This window comes from Melanostigma gelatinosum (assembly GCF_949748355.1).
Source record: "Melanostigma gelatinosum genome assembly, chromosome: 3".
In the NCBI taxonomy this organism is placed as follows: Eukaryota; Metazoa; Chordata; class Actinopteri; order Perciformes; family Zoarcidae; genus Melanostigma; species Melanostigma gelatinosum.
In genome coordinates, this window is record NC_136636.1 from 2,485,225 (window position 1) to 2,501,891 (window position 16,667).

General features: G+C 42.1%; 1 protein-coding gene across 1 annotated transcript; it reads right to left on the bottom strand.

The window, feature by feature from the left end:
• Window positions 1–313: 313 nt before the first annotated feature.
• On the bottom strand, window positions 314–14,298 carry aldh4a1 (aldehyde dehydrogenase 4 family, member A1). Its single transcript, XM_079297054.1, has 15 exons — window positions 14,141–14,298; window positions 10,060–10,153; window positions 9,881–9,973; window positions 9,422–9,469; window positions 9,049–9,204; window positions 8,583–8,732; window positions 8,291–8,365; window positions 7,959–8,146; window positions 7,342–7,415; window positions 6,946–7,142; window positions 2,684–2,731; window positions 2,445–2,597; window positions 2,227–2,348; window positions 1,863–1,981; window positions 314–1,276 (listed from the first exon to the last, which is right to left on the bottom strand). Exons 1-15 carry the CDS (start codon window positions 14,179–14,181, stop codon window positions 1,164–1,166), a joined length of 1,671 nt encoding a protein of 556 aa, XP_079153180.1. The 5' UTR covers window positions 14,182–14,298; the 3' UTR covers window positions 314–1,163.
• Between the last annotated feature and the right edge of the window lie 2,369 nt (window positions 14,299–16,667).

Consider the following 16,667-nt stretch of genomic DNA (forward strand, 5'->3'; position numbering starts at 1 on the left):
GGTCTCAAGTTTTTCTTTGTATCATGAAAGGTTCGTAAGCTGATTCATGGAGGTTTGCTCAGGGCGGACATCAGAGATAATGACATCACATGAAAGTGTACGTCTCACTGAAGCTAAAAACACGTGTTTCATGCCTGTGTGGTCAGATTTGACTGATAACAGAGAAGGAATGAGATTTTTGGCTATGACCTTGTTAAAGCACTGTTGCTGTGGCCCCTCACTGTTATGAACTATAATACAGCCACAATATGCATAAATAATCAAAACCAAGAAATGATTAGAAGCCGAGAAACAAAAACAGCCCAAATGAAGATAGTAATAATTTAATATTTATTGTTAAAGATTAACAATCTACTTTCACAGAGGCAGGCACGTTCTGACAGCAAGAGATCAAATATAAAATACTCTTCAGAAAATATTCGTTACTCATACCGTTTGATAAAAGACAAACCAGCAGAAATGTAAGTCATGATGAACATTTTCAGCACATTCAAAAATGCACTTTCAAAAATGCAAAAGATTATTAGAACTTTACACAAACAGATATGAGACATTAATGGGCTTTGTGTTCAGAGACGTAACAGAGGAAAACGTGTTGTGTTCCGATATTGACCTGAAATAATATCTGAATTCAATGTGGGGCTGCAACTTATGATTATTTTCATTTCATTAATAAATCGATCAGTTATTCTCTCGATTAATCGTTAATTAAAGAAATCCAGTTTATTTTCATAGAAAAGTAAGAAAAGAAGGAAATGTTTAAAACTCAGAAGATGGATTCTGTTTTTAGATTGATCCATCAGCAAAAAAGCAGCGGATCATTTTGACAAGTCGATTAAAGCTCTAATCGGATTAAGATTAAAATATATTTATCGTTGAGCATCAACAGACAGTTTTCATTGGACGGCAACTAATTAACAGTGAAGCCAACGGGCGGATCAAGTGTGCAGACGATCGTCACCACGGAGCTCCAGATTGATGGACGGAAGACTTTCTCACCACTCGGCTGCTGATTCTGCTCCACTCGTGTCCACAAGACTCCTGGTTTCATGTCACAGGAAGTCCACGTGATGATGTTGTTGTGGTTGGAGAATCAGCAGGTGGAGGGAGGGGGGGGGGGGGGGGGGGGGCTCCGACTGGACCAGCAGGCAGCAGCACCGGACTCAGCCCATGTAGGAGTAGCTCCAGTCCGTGAGGGGGACGTGGGTCTGCTTCACCACCTGCGGCGACGTCCATCTCAGGACGTAGTGTGGACCTCCGGGTTTGTCATTCGTCCCTTGATGGAGAGGAAAGTTCAGTTCATATTTACTCATTCTGTAGATATTAAGAGTAAATCCAACTCTGACGTGTCCAACATGAAGCTCAACAACACATCCAGTAGAACCCGCTCCACAGACCGAATGATCAACAAGGAAACTATCCTCATGAACCGGAAATCAAGACGTGAAATCAGCATCACGAATCTACTCCTCTGACACGTATAAAAATAAAAACACTGACTGACTTCATTTGGAATACATCTGTTAAAACCCTTACATTTTACACAAACTTCACAAATCAACTCTTTCTGCCTGGTCACCATCCACGATAAACATACACACCATCACACACACACATCCCCATCTCTTTATTAATTCGTTTTATTTTTTAATTGTTGTTGAGATATACACACACACACACACACACACACACACACACACACACACACACACACACACACACACACACACACACACACACACACACACACACACACACACACACACACACACACACACACACACACACACACACACACACTATATATTCTAATTATTATTGGTGGAATAATATTTAATATTGATATTAAAAACAACAGTTACCTGAAGTTCTGGCTCCACCAAATGGCTGCTGAGCGACTACGGAGCCGGTGCATTTGTCGTTGACGTAGTAGTTCCCCGCAGCGTTTCTCAAGACTTTAGCGGCCTCGTCGATCACATTCCTGCAAAACACAAACAAACATTTTATGAATGAATCACGACAAACTCTGCAGCGTCTTTTTCATAAGTGGATTTATATGTTTTGAACGATGAGTTGAAACATGCTTAGACTCCTGATTAAAGACGTGTCCCTCCAACACTCCTGCTGAACCCTGGTCCCCGTCTTGTGTGTGTGTGTGTGTGTGTGTGTGTGTGTGTGTGTGTGTGTGTGTGTGTGTGTGTGTGTGTGTGGATAAACGTGTCTCACTGGTCCTGAGCGAACACTGCTCCCGTCAGAGCGTAGGGAGACGTGCTGTCTATCAGCTGCAGCACCTCTTTGTAGTCGTTCTCTGGATACACATAAACGGCGAGAACGGGCCCGAAGATCTCCTGCACGACACGAAAAACACAACCAATGTTTGTAATATAAGGTATACGCTGCCGTGTGTGTGTGTGTGTGTGTGAGAGAAGATGAGCGGCCTGCACCTCGCTCATGATGGCGTCCCGCGGGTCCGTGGTCTCGATGATGGTCGGCTCCACAAAGTAACCCTTGCTGTCGTCATAGTTCCCGCCAGCGACCACTTTCAAACCGGAGGAGGACTTGGCGCGGTCGAGCCACTTCTTTATCCGAGCAAACGACTGCAGGAGGAAGTGCAGTGAGTATAAAACACAAAGAACACACACACGCACACTTTATTTTGAAACAACAGTTGAAGGAGCTCCACCTTGTCGTCGATCACAGCCGATAAGAAGGTGCTGAAGTCTTCAACAGGCTGAAGGACAGAAACATCATCGATCGTTAACGTTGATGGGAATCGATTCCCCGTATCAAACAGCACCAAAGTACTGATCAGCTTCTCTTTCACGTTCTGTGGAATTCATCGTCACACTGAGCTCCTACAAGCACACGCAGTACTTTAGTAGTACTCACGTCTAATACTGTGAGCTGCTGGTGAATGTAGTACTTTAGTAGTACTCACGTCTAATACTGTGAGCTGCCGGTGAATGTAGTACTTTAGTAGTACTCACGTCTAATACTGTGAGCTGCCGGTGAATGTAGTACTTTAGTAGTACTCACGTCTAATACTGTGAGCTGCCGGTGAATGTAGTACTTTAGTAGTACTCACGTCTAATACTGTGAGCTGCCGGTGAATGTAGTACTTTAGTAGTACTCACGTCTAATACTGTGAGCTGCCGGTGAATGTAGTACTTTAGTAGTACTCACGTCTAATACTGTGAGCTGCCGGTGAATGTAGTACTTTAGTAGTACTTTAGTAGTACTCACGTCTAATACTGTGAGCTGCTGGTGAATGTAGTACTTTAGTAGTACTTTAGTAGTACTCACGTCTAATACTGTGAGCTGCCGGTGAATGTAGTACTTTAGTAGTACTTTAGTAGTACTCACGTCTAATACTGTGAGCTGCCGGTGAATGTAGTACTTTAGTAGTACTCACGTCTAATACTGTGAGCTGCTGGTGAATGTAGTACTTTAGTAGTACTTTAGTAGTACTCACGTCTAATACTGTGAGCTGCCGGTGAATGTAGTACTTTAGTAGTACTTTAGTAGTACTCACATCTAATACTGTGAGCTGCCGGTGAATGTAGTACTTTAGTAGTACTTTAGTAGTACTCACATCTAATACTGTGAGCTGCTGGTGAATGTAGTACTTTAGTAGTACTTTAGTAGTACTCACGTCTAATACTGTGAGCTGCTGGTGAATGTAGTACTTTAGTAGTACTTTAGTAGTACTCACGTCTAATACTGTGAGCTGCCGGTGAATGTAGTACTTTAGTAGTACTTTAGTAGTACTCACGTCTAATACTGTGAGCTGCCGGTGAATGTAGTACTTTAGTAGTACTTTAGTAGTACTCACGTCTAATACTGTGAGCTGCCGGTGAATGTAGTACTTTAGTAGTACTTTAGTAGTACTCACGTCTAATACTGTGAGCTGCTGGTGAATGTAGTATTTTAGTAGTACTTTAGTAGTACTCACGTCTAATACTGTGAGCTGCCGGTGAATGTAGTACTTTAGTAGTACTTTAGTAGTACTCACATCTAATACTGTGAGCTGCCGGTGAATGTAGTACTTTAGTAGTACTTTAGTAGTACTCACGTCTAATACTGTGAGCTGCTGGTGAATGTAGTACTTTAGTAGTACTTTAGTAGTACTCACGTCTAATACTGTGAACTGCCGGTGAATGTAGTACTTTAGTAGTACTCACGTCTAATACTGTGAGCTGCCGGTGAATGTAGTACTTTAGTAGTACTCACGTCTAATACTGTGAGCTGCCGGTGAATGTAGTACTTTAGTAGTACTCACGTCTAATACTGTGAGCTGCTGGTGAATGTAGTACTTTAGTAGTACTCACGTCTAATACTGTGAGCTGCTGGTGAATGTAGTACTTTAGTAGTACTCACGTCTAATACTGTGAGCTGCTGGTGAATGTAGTACTTTAGTAGTACTCACGTCTAATACTGTGAGCTTCTGGTGAATGTAGTACTTTAGTAGTACTTTAGTAGTACTCACGTCTAATACTGTGAGCTGCCGGTGAATGTAGTACTTTAGTAGTACTTTAGTAGTACTCACATCTAATACTGTGAGCTGCCGGTGAATGTAGTACTTTAGTAGTACTTTAGTAGTACTCACATCTAATACTGTGAGCTGCTGGTGAATGTAGTACTTTAGTAGTACTTTAGTAGTACTCACGTCTAATACTGTGAGCTGCTGGTGAATGTAGTACTTTAGTAGTACTTTAGTAGTACTCACGTCTAATACTGTGAGCTGCCGGTGAATGTAGTACTTTAGTAGTACTTTAGTAGTACTCACGTCTAATACTGTGAGCTGCCGGTGAATGTAGTACTTTAGTAGTACTTTAGTAGTACTCACGTCTAATACTGTGAGCTGCCGGTGAATGTAGTACTTTAGTAGTACTTTAGTAGTACTCACGTCTAATACTGTGAGCTGCTGGTGAATGTAGTATTTTAGTAGTACTTTAGTAGTACTCACGTCTAATACTGTGAGCTGCCGGTGAATGTAGTACTTTAGTAGTACTTTAGTAGTACTCACATCTAATACTGTGAGCTGCTGGTGAATGTAGTACTTTAGTAGTACTCACGTCTAATACTGTGAGCTTCTGGTGAATGTAGTATTTTAGTAGTACTTTAGTAGTACTCACGTCTAATACTGTGAGCTGCCGGTGAATGTAGTACTTTAGTAGTACTTTAGTAGTACTCACATCTAATACTGTGAGCTGCCGGTGAATGTAGTACTTTAGTAGTACTTTAGTAGTACTCACGTCTAATACTGTGAGCTGCTGGTGAATGTAGTACTTTAGTAGTACTTTAGTAGTACTCACGTCTAATACTGTGAACTGCCGGTGAATGTAGTACTTTAGTAGTACTCACGTCTAATACTGTGAGCTGCCGGTGAATGTAGTACTTTAGTAGTACTCACGTCTAATACTGTGAGCTGCCGGTGAATGTAGTACTTTAGTAGTAGTCACGTCTAATACTGTGAGCTGCTGGTGAATGTAGTACTTTAGTAGTACTCACGTCTAATACTGTGAGCTGCTGGTGAATGTAGTACTTTAGTAGTACTCACGTCTAATACTGTGAGCTGCTGGTGAATGTAGTACTTTAGTAGTACTCACGTCTAATACTGTGAGCTTCTGGTGAATGTAGTACTTTAGTAGTACTTTAGTAGTACTCACGTCTAATACTGTGAGCTGCCGGTGAATGTAGTACTTTAGTAGTACTTTAGTAGTACTCACATCTAATACTGTGAGCTGCCGGTGAATGTAGTACTTTAGTAGTACTTTAGTAGTACTCACATCTAATACTGTGAGCTGCTGGTGAATGTAGTACTTTAGTAGTACTTTAGTAGTACTCACGTCTAATACTGTGAGCTGCTGGTGAATGTAGTACTTTAGTAGTACTCACGTCTAATACTGTGAGCTGCCGGTGAATGTAGTACTTTAGTAGTACTTTAGTAGTACTCACGTCTAATACTGTGAGCTGCCGGTGAATGTAGTACTTTAGTAGTACTTTAGTAGTACTCACGTCTAATACTGTGAGCTGCCGGTGAATGTAGTACTTTAGTAGTACTTTAGTAGTACTCACGTCTAATACTGTGAGCTGCTGGTGAATGTAGTATTTTAGTAGTACTTTAGTAGTACTCACGTCTAATACTGTGAGCTGCCGGTGAATGTAGTACTTTAGTAGTACTTTAGTAGTACTCACATCTAATACTGTGAGCTGCTGGTGAATGTAGTACTTTAGTAGTACTCACGTCTAATACTGTGAGCTTCTGGTGAATGTAGTACTTTAGTAGTACTTTAGTAGTACTCACGTCTAATACTGTGAGCTTCTGGTGAATGTAGTACTTTAGTAGTACTTTAGTAGTACTCACGTCTCCCACTTTGAGCTGCCGGTGAATGTAGTACTTTAGTAGTACTTTAGTAGTACTCACGTCTCCCACTTTGAGCTGCCGGTGAATGTAGTACTTTAGTAGTACTTTAGTAGTACTCACGTCTCCCACTTTGAGCTGCCGGTGAATGTAGTACTTTAGTAGTACTTTAGTAGTACTCACGTCTCCCACTTTGAGCTGCCGGTGAATGTAGTACTTTAGTAGTACTTTAGTAGTACTCACGTCTCCCACTTTGAGCTGCCGGTGAATGTAGTACTTTAGTAGTACTTTAGTAGTACTCACGTCTCCCACTTTGAGCTGCCGGTGAATGTAGTACTTTAGTAGTACTTTAGTAGTACTCACGTCTCCCACTTTGAGCTGCCGGTGAATGTAGTACTTTAGTAGTACTTTAGTAGTACTCACGTCTCCCACTTTGAGCTGCCGGTGAATGTAGTACTTTAGTAGTACTCACGTCTCCCACTTTGAGCTGCCGGTGAATGTAGTACTTTAGTAGTACTTTAGTAGTACTCACGTCTCCCACTTTGAGCTGCCGGTGAATGTAGTACTTTAGTAGTACTCACGTCTCCCACTTTGAGCTGCCGGTGAATGTCCAGCAGCTGATCCCTGATCTGCGGCCACAGGCTGTCCGGTACGTACATCCTGGAGCAGGCGGAACACTTCTGACCTCCGTACTCGAAGGCTGAGCGGATCGTTCCCGTCACCACGCTCTCCACTTCCGCAGACTTGTGGACGAAGTGGAAGTTCTTCCCGCCGCACTCTGAAAGTGTGAACAGAAAACTCAGGTCACATCCTCTCAACATGTGTTGAAAGGAGAAGTCAGACTCTGGCTCTGATCTGGAGTCAGTTTGACTTCAATCAGATCATCCGTGTCTTTTAAATCCCTTCTTCAAAGGTTCTTTTACAGGAAATCATCCTCTCTGACCGTGTTCTTGTATGAACCGTCACTCTCTGCTCACCTCCTGCCAGTCGAGGGAACGTCCTGTAGGAGTCCAGGTTCTGAGCGACCTGCTTCCAAAGACGCTTGAATGTCCTACGAAAATAACAAAAACGAGGAGATAAATACAGACACGCATCACAGGATTAACAAAGCCATATTACAGGCACTGTGATGCCATCTTAACATGAAGCTTTAACATTTATCTTCTGTGATTTAAAGGGATACGACTGATATTTTGAAGTGTAGTTGTTTGAGGTACTTTTCCACAGTCAGTGCGTCGCGACAGTACGTTCACCTCTTTACTCTGCTGTCAGACGGACCTTTCTGACGGGAAACTGAAAGTGATTTATTCTTTTTAGGCGTCTAAAATACGAAATAAAAGACTTGAAACGATCCGAACGATCCCTTTAAGTTGCCGTGCTGGTATTTTACGAGGCCTGAACAAGAGGAAGACGCATCAATGACACACCGAGTCATATTTGAACCAGCATGTGTTGAGGTTCGTGTCTGTGCAGCAGCTCAAAGTGGCGGTGAACACAATCATTTGTAAAGTTTTAAACTAATACGAGCTGGTGTTTCAGCCAAACTTTTATCCACATCTGAAAACACAACTCTTAGTAAACGAGATCTCCGTACGGGACGCTGCCGGTGAAGTTGACGCCCGCCAGGTGCTCAGAGGAGGTGACGGCGTCTCCGAACACGGGGCCGTCGGCTGGTAGGAACTGGATGATGTTCGGCGGGAGGCCGCACTCCCTCAGGACTTTGTAGACGGCGTAGCTGGCAGACATGGCGCTGTCGCTGGGCTTCCACAGCACCACGTTACCCTGAACGAAGGACAGACGGCAACACACCTTCAGTGATAATCGGTTTGTATGATGATCGTCCAAAGAGATGCTGGAGGATGTCCTCTGTATTGAACGCATTCCTCCTGAGCTGAATCACAAAAGATGAAATCATCACACACGCACCATCACAGCTGGAGTTCCTGCCAGGTTTCCACCAATAGCGGTGAAGTTAAAAGGAGCCACGGCTGCTACAAACCCCTGAGGGGGAAGAAAGGGAGATAAACAGGAAGTGAATCTACATTTATTTATTGGACAATAACATAAAAAGCTCTGCAAACACCCAGTCCTGACATATAATCAAATAAAACACTGATTTTGTTCCATTTATAGAACAATAACACAGATTCTGGGTTATTTGTTCAGTGACCGTAAACAAACATTGAATAAAACATTCATCACTAAGTTCATTAATAACCTCCAGCCCACGATACAGCATGGTGTTGGTGCTTCCCTCGGCGTCCAGCGGCTGCTGTTTCTCCAGCTCGACGGCATGTTTGGCATTAAATCTGAAGAAGTCAATCAGCTCTGCAGCGGCGTCGATCTCCGCCTGGACCACCGTCTTACCCTGCGACACAAAGACAGATAAACAATTAAATATCAACGCTTTATTCCATAGAAAGGCGTTTTCCTCACAGACGAGTGTGTTCAACGGTGCCTCGCTGCGTTGTGCGGGTCGCATTCAAAAGGATCAGTTTGAATTTGAGAAAGTGACGTCGGGCTGAGCCATTCATCGAATTTAAAAACAGACATCGTGATGTAATAGAACGACGTTTTTTAAAATAGCAAAACCTGCGATTTAAAGAGGAAAAAATAAACAATATTTTTAAAAATAGACCCCAGAGTCTCCCCCCCCCCCCCCCCCCCCCCCCCGTCTCCTGTACCTGCCCGATCATGGTCTTGGCGAGGACCTCGGCTCGCTTGGGTCCAGCGATGACATCGGCGGCCTTGAAGAGGACCTGGGCTCGGTCCTGGACGGGCTTCAGGTCCCACTCTCTCCTCGCTGCCACGGACGCCAGGATGGCTCTGTTGATCAGCTCCTGTCACGTTCAGGATAGAGCCGTTCACGTTTATAATACTAACGGAATTTCAAAGTCCTACATTTGGTATAATTAAGCTTATAAAAGTTAGTTATTGGAGTTTGTTAGAATAGCTGAAACCAGTCATAAAATATGAAAATATCATGTTTACGCTACGTGAAAATAGAGCAAAGATAATGATCAACGTACATCTAGAACATCTTTTATGATAACTTACCTTGTCAGCATAACAGAACTTTGCCACTTTATGGGAGTGATTGAACGGCTTTGAAAGGAAACAAAGAAAGTCAATGAGTTACGACATTGCCAAGGAAGAATAACGTGTTCTTGTTATCCTCGTCTCTACGGTGTTCCTCAAGGTCTCGCTGTCTTATTGTGGGATTTTTGGAGGAATGCTTGACCAGTTTTATGATTTTCCAATTGCGTGGTACACGGCGTCAACCAAAAAGATGCTGAAACAACTCATGAGACATTGAGCATGGCTCTTATCATCATATACTTCCATCATAAGGTTCCGGTTGACCTGCCATCACCCCCTAAAAATATCCTGTGACCCTAACAAAAGTCTATGTGGGTCTCTTTGGGTTAACTACATTCTTTTCTAACAGTAAACTTGAATGAATGTATGTTTGAACAATGATGCCAGCAGCGATATGTTCTGTTGACTTGTACTCACAGAGAGCTGATATCTGATGTCTTTGGTCCACACGTGCTCGTCTCCGACCACGCACGGGATCTCCTCCGTCTTCCCCTTCAGCCTGTCCAAGGCCTACGGTGGGAACAACCCAGACGAATGATCAGCAGTTATGACATTAACGCTTCAGTCCATCTTTGGGATCGTTTGTGTGAACAAACCTTCAGCAGCTCTTTTCTCTCGGCGCTCCCCTCGGTGAAACCGAGGATCGGCTCATTCTTCACCTCCACCGCCGCACAAGGGAACGTTTTGAACCTTCAAAAACACACAAAGACAAACGCAAAACTGTGTTTAATGCAAGTATTCAAACATTCAGTCAAACGCCGTGTACTGTATTATATAATCCAGCAGGGAAGCAGGTTCAGCTGGGCCTCTGACCTGAATTGGCCTTGACTGCTCATAAAGGTCTGGGCCGTGGTGGAGGATGTTGAACTCCTTTAATGAATACACGGGAGCTCCCTGAACTGGTTCTCAGCCCGACGCTCTTGAACGCTGCCTCAAAACAATCCCTTTGATCCGATCCAAACAATACATTTATCCCAAACCTTTCCAGTCCTGCCCCACCCGTGGAAGCTGCCTTTCCTCCACCTCCAACAACCACAACGGGGGAAACAGGTAACCACAAAGGAGCCACATTTTAATTACATGAATAAAAACATAACCAAGATCATGAACTGCATGCATATTTGTGGACTGCGATGTCATTAAGTTACGCCTGTTTGACAGGTCTGTAAATGAGTAGAAACAGGTCTGGAGTTTCTTTAACAGCTGTTATTAATCGTGGATTAAGCTGCTTTACATGAAACTATTCAAACCAGGAACAACAGACTAAACTCGCTCTACAGCACCTCACATGACGTGTAATCCCTTCTGCTGCTCTGCCTCTTTTTAAGCATAACATTCTCTGGTGTTTGTCTCAAAAGCGGAGATTTGCTGCTTTTCTTCCTCTCATGTGATAATAAAGTGAATATATTTGGGTTTTTAGAGTGTTCATCATTTTTCTGATGAACAATTTAAGTCTAGCTTCATCCAGATTCATCACAGCTTGAACTCCGGTGTCCTCTCTCTCTTCATGTATGATTAACTACACTGGAGTGAACTTTATAAACTGAAGGACGGGGGGGGGGGGGGGGTAGACAGGCCAGCTGGAGGCATGATAGGTATTCTCATACAATCCCAAATACAATCATCATAACCAAAAACAAGAACAATACACGCGCCTTATTTGCTACCGTCGACAGGCTAACAAACCCTCCAGTGTCGGTAGCTGCTGAGCTCCAATCCACCTGGGCATGCAATCAATTTGCCTCCTTTTTTACTGACAAAATTCAGAAAATTAGACAAGCAGTCAGTGCCTCCACACCAACCACAGGATATGTGTTGTCCCGATCTCTGAATAACATCCATTCAAATATCATGACACAATTTCATTCAATTGACCGTAGAAGCCTAGAAGACATCATACAACATCTGAAGTCATCCTCCTGCTGCTTGCATATTCTACCAACACATTTTTTCAAAAATATTTCAAACCGCATGACAACTGATCTTTTACAAATTGTAAACACATCCCTTCTCTCAGGTGTCTTCCCACAAGCCCTAAAAACTGCAGTTATTAAACCGCTCCTAAAGAAAGCTAGTTTAGACTCCACAACGATGAAAAATTATAGGCCAATATCAAACCTCCCATTTTTAAGTAAAATCATTGAAAAAGCGGTTTTCCAACAGCTGACCAACTTCTTGGCCGTAAATAACTGCTTTGATGTTTTCCAGTCAGGCTTTCGACAGAACCACAGCACTGAAACTGCTCTTGTTAAGGTTTTCAACGACATCCACTTAAACATAGACAATGGCAGAAGTTCAGTCTTAGTGTTACTGGATCTCAGCGCTGCATTCGACACGGTCGACCATGCCATACTCCTAGAAAGACTAAACATCTGGGTGGGACTCTCTGGCACAGCACTTAACTGGTTTGAATCCTACTTGAAGGACCGAGAATACTTTGTGTCTGTAGCTGATTCCACATCAGAGCTGACTAAAATGACATGTGGTGTTCCCCAAGGTTCAATACTGGGGCCTCTTCTGTTCAACATCTACATGCTTCCACTAGCTCAGATTATGGAAAACAACAAAGTGTGTTATCATAATTATGCAGACGACACACAAATCTACATAACTATGTCACCAGGGGACTATAATCCCATACAAGGGCTGGGTAACTGCATTGAACAAACCAACAACTGGATGTGCCAGAATTTTCTTTAATTAAACAAAGATAAAACGGAAGTAATTGTTTTTTGTACCAAGGACGAACAATTGAAAATCACCGCTCAGCTTCAGTCACTGATGTTAAAACCCACAAACCAAGCCAGAAATCTAGGTGTAGTTATGGATTCAGACCTCAACCTGAACAGCCATATCAAGACAATTACAAAATCAGCCTACTGTCACCTGAAGAATATATCAAGGATTAGAGGACTTATGTCTCAACAGGATTTGGAAAAACTTGTCCACGCATTGATCTTCAGCAGACTGGACTACTGTAACGGTGTGTTTACAGGTCTCTGTAAAAAGTCCGTCAGAAAGCTGCAGCTGATTCAGAACACTGCAGCTCGAGTCCTCACTAAGACCAGGAGGGTGGATCACATCACTCCAGTTCTGATGTCTTTGCACTGGCTTCCTGTCCAACAAAGAATTGACTTTAAAATCCTACTGTTGGTTTACAAAGCACTGAATGGTTTCGGGCCAAAATACATCTCTGATCTGCTGCTACCTTATGAACCATCCCGACCCCTCAGGTCGTCTGGGACCGGTCTACTTTCTGTTCCCAGAGTCAGAACTAAACATGGAGAAGCAGCGTTCAGTTTTTCTGCTTCACATTTCTGGAACAAAGTCCCAGAAAGCTGCAGGTCTGCTGAGACCCTCAGCTCATTTAAATCAAGATTGAAGACCTTTCTGTTTGCTGCTGCCTTTAATTGAACCACATTCAAATTCATATATTAATCAATTTCCTGCATTTCTGCATTTTACGACTGCATTTTATTTCTTGCCCTGTTTTTTTAATGTATGTTCTTAATTGTTTTTAAATCTCCTTTTCTTTTGCCTTATGTTTTGATGCTTTTAATGGTTTTATGTGAAGCACTTTGAATTACCTTGTTGTTGAAATGTGCTATACAAATAAACTTGCCTTGCCATACAACCAAATCTCTCTCTGAAGCCTGAACACTGAGGGGAAAAGACAACAAACTCTTTTAACAGATGTCCCAGAAAAATCTAACATTTGTTCTTTTCCTCTGAATCAGCCGGCGGTTCTGAGAAGCAAGAGAAGAAGAAGAAGTAGACTTGTACCCAAGTGTTAGTGGTGCACCCACTGGCAGATACCTCATGAGCCTTCTTTACTGGCAGATAACCAAAACCCACCACACATGAGGCTGCCAATGTATTTGTACGATTGTTTAGCCAGTGAGCGTCAGTATGCTGGTCAGGAGTCCTGTCGTGGTTCTAAAGGTTTATTTAGGATGTGACGTTTACAGGAAACGTGGATATTCACCCTTCAGTTAGTCTCACATAGCCACATTCATCCACACTTTGTTTTCGGGTTATGAAATAACCGCCGGGCAAAATACACACGAATGTTCCCTGTGAGCAAATGTTCTTCACATATTCTCTGCATAGGAACACAAACTGTGACGTGAATAACCGGGTTTAGATGAGTCCAAACATGTATGGTAACTTTGCATCCCTTTGTAGTCATTTTGCATCTCTTTCTGGTCGTTTTAAATCTCTTTGTTATTGTTTTGCGTATCTTTCGTGGTAGTTTTGTGTCACTTTTTGGTATTATTTTGCAACTCTGTAGTCAAATGAAAGGGCACGCCAGCTAGTTAACCAGACAAGTCAAATGGCACTCCAGCTCGTTAACTCGTGAGTATTTTGACTAACCGTCATATATTAATGGATATAGAATAAATGCTCAAACGGTGTTATTCATATAAAGCAAAAATTTGCTACTTTAGCTACTTTCACCTGCTGCACTCACAGATTCGAGCTTATTATTAACGTTACATAACGTAAACCAGACTAACCTGGTGGTTAACACGGTATCCCGTTAACATCGAATCACGTGTCAGCACCGACACATTAAGAAGTATTTAACAATAGTAACACTTGCTGGAGTGTCTTTAAGTTTAGCATTAGCTGACAGGTCATTGTCGAGGTGAAGGAGTCTCGTGCGTTGGTACCTACCCCCTCCAAGACTGGCTCACAGCCGCTCTCACGCGCAGCATGTTTTTATCCGACAGGTGGTAAAGTACCAGTGAAAGTACTCTCTAATACTGATAATCAGCGATCGATACCTGATCAGATACAACTCAGACAGTGTTGACTGACTACGACAGCATGACCCGCCCTACTCTGCCTCTGATTGGCTACTACACGCCGCCTTCGTTGACTGGATTGGTTAGATTTGGGGCACGAGGGATGCGATTGGTTAGGGTTATGCTAAGAATATCAGAGTGAGCCAATCAGAGGCCGAGTAGGGCGGGTCATCGACATAGATGTTATGTTATCAACGCTACCGGATGGATGTTTATTTTTGAACACCACATTCCCGCTCATTGCTATCCAATTAATTTAACAATAAGCATTTTAACGTTTTAATAAACATAAGGATATAGGTTTTTTTTTTGTAAACGTCCTCAAGCCCTTCCCTCCCCATCCTGCGAAACGGTACCTTCCACGGGCGGGTCTGCGACCGGCCAATCAGCGGACGTTTAAAATGTCCTCAGCCAATCACAGGCCCACATGTCAAAGTTCTATTTCTGAGCAGCCTCTTGAACTTTCGATCTCGTCTCCACTGACTTCATTCATCACCTCCGAGTAGTTATGAATTCATTCAGACATATTCATGGAGACACAGTGTAACACAGTCAGGATAGGAGAACAACATTATAACAATAACCGATAATAAATGGTGCAATGTATGTACACCTGCACCTTTTCACGGATTACCTGACCATATATTCGTATCTATGTAATATTGTTGTTCTGTTCTATTCATTTATTTAACTTTCTCTATTTATCTGTATTTGTGTCCTTGTTCTGTTGCTGCAACAACCGAATTTCCCTTTTTCATTTTTATCTTATCACGTAAAATATGTTATAGACATTATATACGTCATGAAAATGATGTGCAGTACAATGTACCATTATGTGTAATATACTGCCAATAGTATTCAAAGGTAAAGTCGAAGGTAATGCTTTGTACAAATTGAATATCTTTTGTTTTAGGGAACCGCTCTGAAATCTAAGCTGGTTTGGAACATTTTATTATTATCATTATTATTAGTCCTCAGGGTTTTGTACTCGTTTTCTTTATATCTCCATTATTTGTAGGTCATGGAGCCAATAATGATCTGTCATGACACAGAATGACCACCAGACAGAGTCGTAAACGTCTGACCGAAAGACATTTCAAAGACATATTTCAGAACATGTTTTAACCCGTTTGTTGTTGGGCTCCTGTTGCCTCAATGTTCACAGGAACTAAGACATCGGTCCAGTTTTCTTGGAAGTTAATATGGGAATGTGCACGATACTTTTTTTTCAGGATCAAAGTAATCCGCCTGTACAGGTACATTGCAAACAGGAGCTAATTGAGCAGTTTTAAATGGAGACTGACTAAATATTAACAAATATTGGTAAAACAAATACGTAAATTTGTAGCAAATGCTCCTTTTCTCTTGTCATTTATGAAATGAACATACATGGAGCTTCTGACCCAACTGGATGAACACCTGAACACACCACATGAAAATATAAACAAGAAATATTCGGATTTTCTTAAATGATCACTTGATAATTCTGAACATGGACGGATGATGAGACAGTGGGCCCCTGGTCACCGACATGTAAAAGCCTCCCTCCTCTCACATGAGAACAAGAGCCACAGATTCAGAGGATTCTTTAGGGGGGTTTCATCGCTTTGTAATCGTTTTGTGTTGTCTTTTTGTAGTTGTTTTGCATCTGCTATTTGGTCCTTTTGTATCTTACTGCAAGTGCTTTGCATCTCTGTGTGGTCATTTTAAATCTTTGTTATTGTTTTGTCTCTCTTGTTGGTAGTTTTGCATCAAGCTCCACCTGCTTCATGTAGATAATCGATCACATCACCCATTCAATATTTATTCCTCCACTCTTTGCATTCTTCTTCTTTAAACATTTATGAAAACAAGTTCCAAGTCTCACAAAACTCTACATCTACAAATACATTTTTAATAACACAAATCCCAGTTTCAATACAAAGACGTTTTTATATCTACTGTCACATTCCTCCCAAATGATCCATGAATGTTTACAATATGTTCACTTTGCTCAGTACAATATAACAGAAGACCATCTTTCTCAATGAATGTCCCTCCAGAGTTGCAGTCTGTTGTGTTTTCCGTTCAGTTCAACGGCTGAAATATTTCTGTCCACAGAGTGCTGCAGGAATGAGTCCTCAAACCAGGAGAGGAGTCAGCATCTTCTTCCCTGTTCCCTCGCCTTAGCTTAGTGGTGACGTGAAGTCATGTGACCGAGGTGCAGTTCCTTTATAGCCCGACGTTTGATTTTTACTTCTGCTGGTTGCGTTCAAAAATCACAAACGTGACAATCGTTTGGCAAGATTATCTATCTGAACATGAAGTGGAAGTATAATAAACAACATGGAATAATGCAATGCAATAATAGAAAATCCAATTGAAACAAAGCCATTGTTATATTTTAGTGGAGGGAA

Coding starts and splice junctions, on each gene's coding strand:
- aldh4a1 (XM_079297054.1), bottom strand. CDS start 14,181: ATGCTGCGCGTGAGAGCGGCTGTGAGCCAGTCTTGGAGGGG. Junction 2,732..6,945: donor GGCAGCTCAAAGTGGGAGAC/GTGAGTACTACT, acceptor TCTGTCCTTCAG/CCTGTTGAAGACTTCAGCAC. Junction 2,349..2,444: donor GGGACGCCATCATGAGCGAG/GTGCAGGCCGCT, acceptor CGTGTCGTGCAG/GAGATCTTCGGGCCCGTTCT.